Source organism: Oncorhynchus gorbuscha, linkage group LG15, assembly GCF_021184085.1.
Source record: "Oncorhynchus gorbuscha isolate QuinsamMale2020 ecotype Even-year linkage group LG15, OgorEven_v1.0, whole genome shotgun sequence".
NCBI lineage: Eukaryota > Metazoa > Chordata > Actinopteri > Salmoniformes > Salmonidae > Oncorhynchus > Oncorhynchus gorbuscha.
In genome coordinates, this window is record NC_060187.1 from 10,761,779 (window position 1) to 10,776,053 (window position 14,275).

The following is a 14,275-nucleotide window of genomic DNA, read 5'->3' on the forward strand; positions in this document are numbered from 1 at the left end:
TTTGGGATAGACACTCTAATATTTATCTTCTACTGCTTCCATTTTTACTGCATCTACCATTTGATCAACATGAAATCATCTCTGACTCTGCTGTGTCTGGTGGTATGGGTGAATGTGGATGCTTCATCAGCTCAGACTGGTAAGGATGTGTTTTCCTTCAATTTCTCACATGCTTGTAGTGCCCACATTGTGTTGGTATCCACCAATTGCTCTGTAAGACACTGACTAGACTGTACAAAGTGAGCAAACATAACTGATGTGTTTACTTTGCTACGTTTAGCTACTATTGTACATCATCATAGGGAAACAGCACATTACTCTTCTGATACGCAGGGAAAGTGATGACAATTTCTGCCTTCAATTCCATATTCACTTTTTATGTTTTTGACAGGACTTCAGGAATACAAACTCAGCAAAAAAAGAAACGTCCACTCACTGTCCACTGCGTTTATTTTCAGCAAACTTAACGTGTATGTAACGGCGTTCGTCTGTAGAAAGAGGAGCGGACCAAAAAGCGGCATGGTGGTTACTCATGTTCTTTAATGAAATTGAACGATACATGAAATAACTAAAATAACAAAACAACAAACGAAACGTGAAAACCTGTTACAGCCTATCTTGTGACAACAAACACAGAGACAGGAACAATCACCCACGAAACACTCACAGAATATGGCTGCCTAAATATGGTTCCCAATCATAGACAACGATAATCACCTGACTCTGATTGAGAACCGCCTCAGGCAGCCATAGACTACGTAGACACCCCACAAAACCCCTAAGACAAAAACACACCACAATAACCCATGTCACACCCTGGCCTGACCAAATAAATAAAGAAAACACAAAATACTAAGACCAAGGCGTGACAGTGTAAATATTTGTATGAACATAACAAGATTCAAAAACTGAGACATAAACTGAACAAATTCCACAGATGTGACAAACAAAAATGGAATAATGTGTCCGTGAACAAAGGGGAGTCAAAATCAAAAGTAACATTTGCCGGTGATGTCTGGTGAGGACCTGCCTTACAACAGGCCTACAAGCCCACAGGCCTTCCTCTTTCAGCCTATTGCGGATAGTCTGAGCACTGATGGCGGGATTGTGCGTTCCTGGTGTAACTCGGGCAGTTGTTGTTGCTATCCAATGTAAATAGTCCGGTAGCCATTTGATTAATTGTTCAGCAGTCTTATGCCTTGGGGGTAGAAGCTGTTAAGGAGCCTTTTTGTCCTGGAATTGGAGCTCTGGTACCCGCTTACCATGCAATAGCAGAGAAACAGTCTATGACTTGGGTGACTGGAGTCTTTGATGCCAGATCTCTGACCTCCTCCCTATAGGCTGTCTCATAGTTGTAGGTGATCAGGCCTACAACTGTTGTGTTGTCAGCAAACTTAATGATGGTGCTGGAGTCATGTTTGGTCACGTAGTTGAGGGTGAACAGGAAGTACAGGAGGGGACTAAGTACACACCCCTGAGCGTCCCCAGTGTTGAGGATCATCGTGGCAGACGTGTTGTTGCCTACCCTTACAACCAGTTGCAGAAGGAGGTGTTTACTCCCTGTGTCCTTAGCTTAGTGATGAGCTTCGAGGGCACTATGGTGTTGAACGCTGAGCTGTGGTCAATGAATAGCATTCTCACATAGGTATTCCTTTTGTCCAGGTTTGAAAGGGCAGTGTGGAGTGCGATTGAGATTGCATCATCTGTGGATCTGTTGGAGTGGTATGCAAATTGGAGTGGGTCTAGGGTATCCGGGAGGACGCTGTTGATGTGAACCATCACCAGCCTTTCAAAGCACTTCATGGCTATCGAGTGCTACGGGGCGGTAATTATTTAGGCAGGTAACATTCGCTTCCTTGGGTACAGGAAGTATGGCGGCCTGCTTGAAACATGTAGGTATTACAGACTCGGTCAGGGAGAGGTTGAAAATGTCAATGAAGACACTTGCCAGTTGGTCCACTAATTAAAGTATTAATAAAAGCTCTGCAAAAAAAAATCCCCTCCAAAATCCAACTCAGTGCCAAAATGGCAAGTGTGGTCTTTTGTGTGGTTCCTAGCGGTTTGCATCAGTTTTTAGTGGTTTCTAGCTCTTTCTAGCGGTTTTTAGTGGCTTCTCGCGGTTACAAGCGAGCGAAAATGATAATGTACGTGATATCAACAGAGAAGTATATTTTCTGGGTGATTTAAATATTGACTGGCTATCATCAAGCTACCCACTCAGGAAAAAACTTCAAACTGTAACCAGTGCCTGAAATCTGGATTAGGTTGCCAGTCAACCAGCCAGGGTAGTTACAAACGGTACAGGATTTAAATCATCAACATGTATTGATCACATCGTTACTAACGCTGTAGATATATACTTTAAAGCAGTATCCTAATCCATAGGATGCAGTGATCACAATATAATAGTCAAATTGTTACGTTCTTTATACATCTTTAATGAAAGATGAAAATGTGAACAATATACTTGTACAAAACAAGAAACATGAAAAAAACAAAAACAGTCCTAACTGGTGCAAAACACAAAGAATATGGCTGCCTAAATATGGTTCCCAATCAGAGATAATGATAAACACCTGCCTCTGATTGAGAACCACTCTAGGCAACCATAGACTTTCCTAGACTACTATACTAAACACAATCCCATAAACTACAAAACCCCTAGACAAAACAAACCACATAAATCACCCATGTCAAACCCTGGCCGAACCAAAATAATAAAGTGAACACAGAATACTAAAACCAGGGCGTGACAGTACCCCCTCCCCCAAAGGTGCGGACTCCCGGCCGCACACCTAAACCCATAGGGGAGGTTCTGGGTGGGCATCTGTCCACGGTGGCGGCTCTGGCGCTGGACGTGGACCCCACTCCATCACAGTCTTTGTCCACCTCCTTAGCGTCCTTAGATTGGCGACCCTCGCCGTCGACCTTGGCCTACTAATCTTAACAAAGGGCCCCACTGGACTGAGGGGCAGCTCCGGACTGAGGGACAGCTCGGGACTGAGGTAGCTCGGGACTGAGGGGTAGCTCGGGACTGAGGGGTAAATCAAGACTGAGGGGTAGCTCAAGACTGAGAGGAAGCTCAGGACTGAGAGGAAGCTCAGGCAGGTTGACGGCTCTGGCAGATTCATGCTGACTGGCGGCTCTGGCTGCTCCATGCTGACTGGTGGCTCTGGCTGCTCCATTCTGACTGGCGGCTCTGGCTGCTCCATGCTGTCGGGAGACTCTGGCGGCTCATGACAGGCGGGAGACTCTGGCTGCTCATGACAGGCGTGAGACTCCGGCGGCGGAAGACAGGCGGGAGACTCCGGCGGCGCTGGACAGGTGGGAGACTCCGGCGGCACTGGACAGGCGGGAGACTCCGGCGGCACTGGACAGGCGGGAGACTCCGGCAGCGCTGGAGAGGAGGGAGGCTCCGCTAGCGCTGGAGAGGAGGGAGGTACCGGCAGCGCCGGACAGGCGAGGCGCACTGTAGGCCTGGTGCGTGGTGCTGGCAGTGGTGGTACTGGGCCGAGGACACGCACAGGAAGCCTGGTGCGGGGAGCTGCCACCGGAGGGCTGGTGTGTGGAGGTGGCACTGGATGGACCGGACCGTGAAGGTGTACTGGAGATCTTGAGAGCAGGGCTGGCACCAACCGCCCTGGCTGGATCTTCACCCTAGTCCGGCAGATGTGAGAAGCTGAGATGTAGCGTACCGGGCTAAGCACACGTACTGGGGACACCGTGCGTTCCACCGCATAACACGGTTAGCCCTGCTAGGCGCACTGTAGCGCTGAGCTGGCACAGGACGTGCAAGGCTAGGGAGGTGCACAGGAGGCCTGGTGCGTGAGGCTGGCACAATCTTCACCAGCCGACTAGCACGCACCTCAGGACGAGTATGGAGAGCTGACCCAGGTGCAATCAAATCCCCGACACGCTCCGTCGGGCGAATTCCGTGCCTCATGCACCAACACAGCAACTCCCTCATAACTCTCTCCTCCAATTTCCACATTAATTTCTTCACAGTCTCTGCTTCGCTCACCTCCAACACCGGCTCTCGTTCTGGTTTCCTCCTTGGCTCCTTACGATAAACAGGGGTGTTGGCTCAGGTCTGACTCCTGACTCTGCCACACTCTCCCTGTGCCGCCCCCCAAGAAATGTTTGGGGCTGACTCTCGGGCTTCCATCCGCGCCGCCGTGCTTTCTCCTCATACCAGCGCCTCTCCTCTTTCTCTGCCTCCAGCTCTTCTTTGGGGCGGAGATATTCTCCTGGCTGTGCCCAGGGTCCTTTACCGTCCAATTCGTCTTCCCATGTCCATTCCTCTTTGCACAGCTCCTGCTGCCGCTGCCTGTCACCACGCCGCTTGGTCCTGTTGTGGTAGGTGAATCTGTTACGGTTTTCTTCTGGTGAAAGAGAGGCGGACCAAAACGCAGCGTGGTTATCGTTATACATCTTTAATGAAAGATGAAAATGTGAACAATACACTTATACAAAACAAGAAACGTGAAAAAAACAAAAACAGTCCTAACTGGTGCAAAACACAGAGACAGGAACAATCACCCACGACATACTCAAAGAATATGGCTGCCTAAAAATGGTTCCCAATCAGAGACAACGATAAACACCTTCCTCTGATTGAGAACCACTCTAGGCAACCATAGACTTTCCTAGACTACTTAACTAAACACAATCCCATAAACTACAAAACCCCTAGACAAAACAAACCACATAAATCACCCATGTCAAACCCTGGCCGAACCAAAATAATAAAGAGAACACAGAATACTAAAACCAGGGCGTGACAGTACCCCCTCCCCCAAAGGTGCGGACTCCCGGCCGCACACCTAAACCCATAGGGGAGGGTCTGGGTGGGCATCTGTCCAGGGTGTGACATGGGTGATTTATGTGGTTTGTTTTGACTAGGGGTTTGTAGTTTATTTCAAACCCCTAGTCAAAACAAACCACATAAATCACCCATGTCACACCCTGGCCTAACCAAAATAATAAAGAGAACACAAAATACTAAGACTAGGGCGTGACACATATCTAGGATAACCAAAGTTCCAAACGCTGGGCCTAATATAGCGTATAAAAGGTCATAAAACAAGTTTTGTAGTGATTCATATCTTGATGATGTAAAGAATATTTGCTGGTCTGTGTTGTGTAATGAGGAGCACTTAAAAATAAAGAGGAGCCACACAATTGAGGATCTCAGATGCAAAAATATTTATGTCCAACGTTTTGCCAGACAAGCTGTCTTCATCATATCCTGACATATACCCTGATGAAGACAGCTTGTCTGTCTTACCCTGATGAAGTCAGCTTGTCTGTCGAAATGTTGGACATAAATATTTTTGCATCTGATCTCCTAGAGTGTGTGGCTCTCCTTTACTTTTTAAGTGTTCCACTCCGCTAGCCGGCACCTCGCTGCACTTGATGCATTTATGTAACTACTTATTCCAGTTAGTAATAAGCATGCACCCATTAAGAAAATGACTGGAAAAACGGTTACATCCCCTTGGATTGATGAGGAATTGAAAAAAAAGTATGGTTGAGAGGGATGAGGCAAAAGGTTTGGCAAATAAGTCTGGCTGCACAACCGATTGGCAAACGTACTGCAAATTAAGAGATCATGTAAACAAACAAAAAAATACACAATGAAACAAATATATAAAGAATATATAAAGAATGATAGTAAAACGTTATGGAGCACCTTAAATTACATTTTTGGGAAAAAAGCTAACTCGGCTCCTTCATTCATTGAATCAGATGGCTCATTCATCATAAAGCACACTGATATTGAAACCTACTTTAATGACCTTTTCATTGGCAAAGAAAAGCAAACTTAGGAATGACATACCAACAACAAACACTGGCACTACACATTCAAGTAGATCGGACCAAAAGTACAAGAATTGTACTTTTGAATTTTGTAAAGTCAGTGTGGAATAGGTGAAAAAATATTTTTGTCTGTCAACAATGACAAGCCTCCGGGGTCTGACAATCTGGATGGAAAATTACTGAGGATAATAGCAAATTATATTGCCACATCTTCAATTTAAGCCTACTAGAGAGCGTGTGCCCTCAGGCCTGGAGGGAAGCTAAAGTAATCCCACTACCCAAGAATATTAAAGCCCCCTTTACTGGCTCAAATAGCTGACCAACCAGCCTGTTACCATCCCTTAATAAACTTCTGGAAATAATTGTGTTTGACCAGATACAAACCTCGTCCACAGGCTATTGCACACATATAAGCCTGGGATATCAACCATTCAAAGTTGGCCTTAGTGGGAGTGACCATAGAATTGTATGGGAATGACCTTACTGAATAAAGAATTTGTTATCATGTCCTTTGACAACAAAAAGTTTAAAATAAACTCTGCCCAGTTCCACAATTTCCCTTCCTCGAGTTTCAGTTTAAACTTAATACTAACCTTTACCACACTGCTCACCTTATGCCTAACCCTAACCAATTTTGACTTTGTGGTTTTGCTATCTAGTGGAAACCATTCCCCTAGCCTCAAGAGAGAGAAAAAACAACAAGCCCTAATTTCCATCTAGCTAATTATCAAAGGACAGAGCTAGTTAATGGCTTCACACAGATGAATAAAGACTACACACTTATAATCTTTGGTCGATTGTGGGGAAAACTATCCCAATAAGAGCTACAAACACAATCTCTTTACTGCCAAGACGTCTGACCAACTAATGCACAAGACACATGGGGGAAGTTCTTGTGGAGATGATTGGTTGGTAGATTAAGCCAATGAGTAATGCACTGGGAGATTATTTTATCATATTTGACATAGTGGGTTATGTCACATTGGACATTGGTGATTATTTCACACAATTATGTCCCATTTATGAACCATTTATAAAGCATGACATACTGTTGTAGTTGATTTGTAACACATTTATGTAGTGCTGATGAAAGCATCATGAGGCCTTAATAAACTGAATGTCATTTGAAGGGGGACCATCTCAGTCAATGTAGTTAGTTGCACTTTGATAGTTCAAACATGCTGTGCTTCATCTGCAGAGTATTGTGGTAAGCCTGAGGGTGAAGGGAGGAGATTGCTGCCGATTCCTGATCGAGAACGTTATGAAAATGGGGACCAAGTGGAGTATGGATGTCTTGCAACTTGTAAGAACGGAGAGTGGGATAAGACCATCAAGGGCAAAGGTCAGTTTAAAGGCGCAATCTGCAGTTGCTACACCCATTGTTGGACTTCTAAATGAATTACATGGACCAAATGATTCTTGAAGAACATAACTTATAAATGACTCATGAGCTCAGTTCAACTGTCGCACCTCATCATAACCCAAAATATAAGATTGTTTTACTCCTTTGTTTGTAAACAAAGTAAATGTAAACAAACACTATATAGCCTCAATAGATGGTTCAAAGTATAATGTTGATATCATGGATGGTCTATCCTTGCATCTATAGCTCTGTCTATGAATTTGAGAGTGGTAACATTTCATCCCTCAGCTTTTAACCAACACAGGGGTGGGGATGCTCTTTCTTCTTGTGTGTTTAATGTCTATGGCATTACTATAGTACTGTAAACATTGAAGTGCTTATTGCGTTTACTACATTTGACATTAACTTTATTACCCACTTGTCCTTTGGAAAAGTAAGACAGATTTTTGACTTGTGTGAAAGCTCAAGTCCAAATTGTGTTGTATGATGCAAGAAGACACTTTACAAAATGAAATACATTAGTATCATTATTATTACCATACAGAGAATGAGGCAAAACTGTAGAATACCATCTGTCTAGAGCTGGGTAATATTATTGTTGTTGTTATTGATGTTGTTGCTAGATAGCAATGTAATTGATCTAACAGTGAATGTAATGTCCAACAATACCTGTCCGTTGGTAGACCTATATAGAGTATATATTCACTACAAACAGCACGCTCCACTCCGTTCCACTTGTGCATCATCTCAATTACATTCTCTGTTTGTAAAGTGGTAGCATTTCCTTATTATTTAATGTTGAGAATATGTGCTAAACTCACAGAAAGCTGGAACTCCACTCGCTTTAAAAATAATTGTTTTAAAAACAGCTTTTCCCTCAATGACATATTGAATGTTGCTCTCTCTCCTGGAGCAACATCCCCCTTGACGTTTCATGCCCGTAAGAAACCTGTTTGCAGACAAAATAATAGCTAAAACTGAGCAAATAACTCACTAAGTACACTACAGTGCATTCGGAAAGTATTCATACCCATAGAATTTTTCCACATTTTGTTACGTTACAGCCTTATTCTAAAATGGTTTAAATAAATAAATCTACATGCAATACCGCACAATGACAAAGTGATAAGAGATTTCTAGAAATTTGGGAACATTTGTTTAAAACAAAAAACATAAATACCTTACTTACATATGAGACTCAAAATCCTTTTTCCATTGATAATCCTTGAGATGTTTCTACAACTTGATTGGAGTCCACCTGTGGTAAATTACATTTATTGTACATGATTTGGAAAGGCACACACCTTTCTAAATAAGGTCCCACTGTTGACAGTGCATGTCAGAGCAAAAACCAAGACGTGTGTGTCCGTAGAGATCTGAGACAGGATTGTGTCGAGGCACAAATCTTGGGAAGGGTATCAAAAAATTTCTTGAACATTGAAGCTCCCCAAGAATACAGTAACCTCCACATTATTAAGTGGGAGAAGTTTGGAAAGACCAAGACTCTTCTTAGAGCTGGCCGCCCGGCCAAACTGAGTAATCGGGGGAGAAGTGCCTTGGTCGGGGAGGTGACCAAGAACCCGATGGTCAGTCTGACAGAGCTCCAAAGTTCATCTGTGGAGATGGGAGAACTTTCCAGAAGGACAAGGCACCTAAAGGACTTTCAGACCATGAGAAACAAGACTCTGTGGTCTGATGAAACCAAGACTCTTTGGACTGAATACCAAGCGTCACATCTTGAGGAAACCTGGCACTATCCCTACGGTGAAGCATAGGATGGCAGCATCAAGCTGTGGGGATGTTTTTCAGCGGCAGGGACTGGGAAACTAGTCAGGATTGAGGTAAAGACGGAGAGACCTGCAAATAGCTGTACAGCGACAAGAAGAATGAGAGAAACTCCCCAAATACAGGTGTGCCAAGCTTGTAGCGTCCTACCCAAGAAAACTCGATGCTGTAAACGCTGCCAGAGGCGCTTCTACAAAGTTCTGAGTAAAGGGTCTGATTAATAATGTAATTGTGATACTTATGTTTCTTTTTTAAATACATTTTCAAAAATGTCTAAAAAACAGTTTTTGCCTTGTAATTATGGAGTATTGTGTGTATATTGATGAGGGAAAAAAAACAATTGAATACATTTTAGAATAAGGCTGTAACTTAACAAAATATGGAAAAAGTCAAGGGGTCTGAATACTTTCCGAATGTAGAGTACAAAAATATGATTGAAAAACTGCTTGTGGCTCTCAATGCAATACAATCATTATATTCTGATGTGCTCTGCAGATATTTATTTATTTTTTACTTAAAAAAAAAACGGTTACTAGTCCAACGCTCTCGGCTATGGTGCCTCCACAAATTGTGAGAACAGTGCACAACACATCCGGAGGACACTTTGATTCAATTCTGATCTGAGTAATTGTTTGATGTTATTATTATTTAATTGTTTTACTTCCATTCGAACAACTTAAGTCTATATTTTGCTTGCCCGACTATTTTGATTTTCACTTGTCATGTACAAGCTTTACTGTCGAACCTTGCAATTGGATTGATATTTCCACACAGAGTAACACGTTACACTGTTTTTACAAGATGTGGTGGAAATGGAGGAGCCAAAAGAGTGTATGGAGGAGGGTATTTGTCCATGTCTGTGCTTCACTTGCAGATTACTGTAGTAAACCTGAGGGTGCAGACACCAGAATGCTGCTGATTCCTGACCGAGAGAGATATGAAAATGGAGACAAAATAGATTATGGATGCCTTAGCGGCCCAAACACAGGCTCAAGAGGAAAAGCAACTTGCAAGAACGGAGAGTGGAGTAAGACAATCGAGTGCCAAGGTAAGTCTGTAGGACTGTATTTTAAAGTACAGAAAGTACCAGGTATTTACATGAACATATGGTAATTAGACAATTATAACCTATTAATAATTGATTCATTTGAAGGTAGTTACCAGAAAAAAAACTTCACATTTTAACATTTAATCAGGCAAGTCAGTTAAGAACAAATTCTTCTTTAAAATGACGGCCTACCGGGGAACAGTGGGTTAACTGCCTTGTTCAGGGACAGGATGACAGATTGCTCTGGGATTCGATCCAGCAACCTTTCAGTTACTGGCCCAATGCGCTAACCACTAGAATAATTAGCCCATTGCTAGAGGTGATGACACAGCAGTCCAATTACTTTATGTCCATGATTTGGAGGGCACTTCCACCACCCAAAGCCTTTATAGTGAGCATTTTCACAAGAACTGTGTGATGTTTCCTGTGATTCTACTGCAATAGATTGAAATCAATATGTTTGAGGATTCCAGCATTTTGGCTCAGTCCCCCACTCTTCAGTGCTCCCTGGGGGCTGGAACTCTGTAGACAAACATTAACTTTGGGATAGACACTGTTTATTTATGTTCTACTCTTTCCATTTTTACTGCATCTACCATTTGATCAACATGAAATCATCTCTGACTCTGCTGTGTCTGGTGGTATGGGTGAATGTGGATGCTTCATCAGGTCAGACTGGTAAGGATGTGTTTTCTTTCACTTTCTCACATGTGACCACAATGGTATGAACATACAAACGTCTGTTTCGGTCCACTAATACAGGAAGCAATGGCCAGGACCATCCCTGAATACAGGACTAGTAAAGGTACTTTTATAACCTCACTCATGTCTTCCTAGAGCCCAAGGATTTCTGTGGACCACCTCCACATCTCATGAACGGAGACACAAACGGCGGTACCAGAGAAAGCTACAGAAATGGAGAATCAGTTCAATATGTCTGCCAGAACTACTACATCCTTGATCCCCCTTCAGCATACAAGACGTGTCGTGATGGGATCTGGATAGGATCGATGACCTGCCTGAGTAAGTAGCCATCTAAAATAACATTGGCCCAAAGTCTCGTTTGCTAACTCCCCTTGAACGATCAGAATGGAATGGAATTCAAGTTCAATTGATTATTATTTTAAAATGCATCTAGAATTGAAAGGTAACTGTTGAACCATGCTCCTGAGGCATTGACAAGTGGTATTCCTCAAGGATCTATGGGTATAGTGATATCATTCATTAAAATGAAAAACAACTAAATATCTTTGGCCCTTGAAGGACACATTCACACACTGATTCCTGTACCATCTTCTCGTTTCAGAACCCTGCACTGTGGATGAAGAGCTGATGAACGCACAGAACATCCAATTTAAATATCCTCCGGAATATCAAACTAAAGTCTATGCCACACATGGGGATCATATCACTTTTAAGTGTACTGGTCATAGTAGACTGAGCCCAGGTAGCATTGATTTTCGTCAGCAGTGTCTAAACGGGGTCATGAACTTGCCTCATTGCCAAACCCCTGTCAATAGTTTGCTCAACATATTTTCAGGTTAATTGTCTGAATAAATGTATGGTTTTTCATGATTGTCCAACATGAAATAAAGTGCTGCTGGTTCATATTTACTAATCTACTCTTGATTATTTTAATTGTTCAATGGAATAAAATTATCACACACACACACAACACCAAGCTTTCTAACGTTAGTGGTGTGGGAATGAATCTCAAAGTTCAATATAAAGACACATAAAGGATTTTTCCCCCAATATCTTAGCAACCAGACAATATTTATAAGAAAACTTGTGAGGTTCAACTGCATCATCATCATCACATATTCCCTTGATGACGTGTTCCTTCCTGTTGCTGGCATCCTGATCATTTAAGCAGGAATATTGTCCTTCAAATCTCATATGCAAGAAAACGTTTAATGTCATGTTTTATGTATGGTTCGTCAAGTTGGCTGGCTAATATGGGGCTAAGGTGAGCCATGGCAGTACAGACATACTCCCAAGGTGCAGAAATAGATTGTGTCCCTCCCCTTTTGCCCCTAGAAAACATGGCTTGACTGGAAAAGGAGGCACTTGCTTGCTGGAACAAACATTAGCCATGTCAATATACAGTGAACAAGGTTTATGTACAGTAAGGGTTATGTTAGTCCAGGTTTTGATCTTATCCACATTCTAACTACAGTGATTCCTGTACCACTCAATGCTTATTTAGCTCTTAATTTAAGCACATCAGATTACTGTAGAAATGTCTCTATCTCATGTAGCTGAACAATAGTGGAAGACCGAGAACACAAGTTATTTATTCTGATATCTAATATAGTGGTCTTAAAAATACTACAAATTAAAATCATTCAAATTAAAATGAGTTGTTTTCTGTCCTATTATTAATAGACTGAACCAACACAGTTCCTACATTGGGTATTTTCACAAGAACTGTTCTTTAAAAAAATAAAAAATAAATGTAAGAGTTGGATCAGCTTAATATTGCGGAAAGATTGCTGCTTTCATCAATATAATAGTCTGCATCATTTCAAATCCCACATATCATTTTTGGGGAAATATATATATCCATATACATACACGTATGCATACATATTCACATATATACAGTGGGGAGAACAAGTATTTGATACACTGCCGATTTTGCAGATTTTCCTACTTACAAAGCATTTAGATGTCTGTAATTTTTATCATAGGTACACTTCAACTGTGAGAGATGGAGTCTAAAACAAAAATCCAGAAAATCACATTGTATGATTTTTAAGTAATTAATTTGCATTTTAATGCATGACATAAGTATTTGATACATCAGAAAAGCAGAACATAATATTTGGTACAGAAACTTTTGTTTGCAATTACAGAGATCATATGTTTCCTGTAGTTGTTGACCAGGTTTGCACACACTGCAGCAGGGAGGCCCACTCCTCCATACAGACCTTCTCCAGATCCTTCAGGTTTCGGGGCTATCGCTGGGCAATACGGACTTTCAGCTCCCTCCAAAGATTTTCTATTGGGTTCAGGTCTGGAGACTGGCTAGTCCACTCCAGGATCTTGAGATGCTTCTTACGGAGCCACTCCTTAGTTGCCCTGGCTGTGTGTTTCGGGTCGTTGTCATGCTGGAAGAACCAGCCGTGACCCATCTTCAATGGTCTTACTGAGGGAAGGAGTTTGTTGGCCAAGATCTCGCAGTCGTCCTGTCCCCTTTGCAGAAAAGCATCCCCAAAGAATGATGTTTCCACTTTCCATGCTTCACGATTGGGATGGTGTTCTTGGGGTTGTACTCATCCTTCTTCTTCCTCCAAACACGGCAAGTTTAGACCAAAAAGCTCTATTTTTGTCTCATCAGACCACATGACCTTCTCCCATTCCTCCTCTGGATCATCCAGATGGTCATTGGCAAACTTCAGACGGGCCTGGACTTACGCTTGCTTGAGCAGGGGGACCTTGCGTGCGCTGCAGGATTTTAATCCATAGTGTGTTACCAATGGTTTTCTTTGAGACTGTGGTCCCAGCTCTCTTCAGGTCATTCACCAGGTCCTGCCGTGTAGTTCTGGGCTGATCCCTCACCTTCCTCGTGATCATTGAGGTGAGATCTTGCATGGAGCCCCAGACCGAGGGTGATTGACCGTCATCTTGAACTTCTTCCATTTTCTAATAATTGCACCAACAGTTGTTGCCTTCTCACCAAGCTGCTTGCCTATTGTCCTGTAGCCCATCCCAGCCTTGTGCAGGTCTACAATTTTATCTCTGATGTCCTTACACAGCTCTCTGATCTTGGCCATTGTGGAGCGGTTGGAGTCTGTTTGATTGAGTGTGTGGACAGGTGTATTTTATACAGATAACGAATTCAAACAGGTGCAGTTAATACAATTAATGAGTGGAGAACAGGAGGGCTTCTTAAAGAAAATAAAAACGAACAGGTTTGTGAGAGCCGGAATTCTTACTGGTTGGTAGGTGACCAAATACTTATGTCATGCAATAAAATGCTAATTAATTACTTAAAAATCATACAATGTGATTTTCTGGATTTTTGTTTAAGATTCCGTCTCTCACAGTTGAAGTGTACCTATGATAAACATTACAGACCTCTACATGCTTTGTAAGTAGGAAAACCTGCAAAATCGACGGTGTATCAAATACTTGTTTTCCCCACTGTACATACACATACCTATGTAGATATACATACTTTTTAAAGAATATACATTTATTATTCCTTGCAAACCCTACCACCCTTCCCCCAATTGGAGTAAACTAATAAAAAG

General features: G+C 42.4%; 1 protein-coding gene across 1 annotated transcript; it reads left to right on the forward strand.

The window, feature by feature from the left end:
- Positions 1–11,630, forward strand: LOC123996611 (coagulation factor XIII B chain-like). The gene is made up of 6 exons (XM_046300115.1): positions 1–139; positions 7,019–7,162; positions 9,843–10,016; positions 10,686–10,694; positions 10,854–11,039; positions 11,323–11,630. The coding sequence occupies exons 1-6, from the start codon at positions 70–72 to the stop codon at positions 11,559–11,561; spliced, it is 822 nt and encodes a 273-aa protein (XP_046156071.1). The 5' UTR covers positions 1–69; the 3' UTR covers positions 11,562–11,630.
- Positions 11,631–14,275: the final 2,645 nt, after the last annotated feature.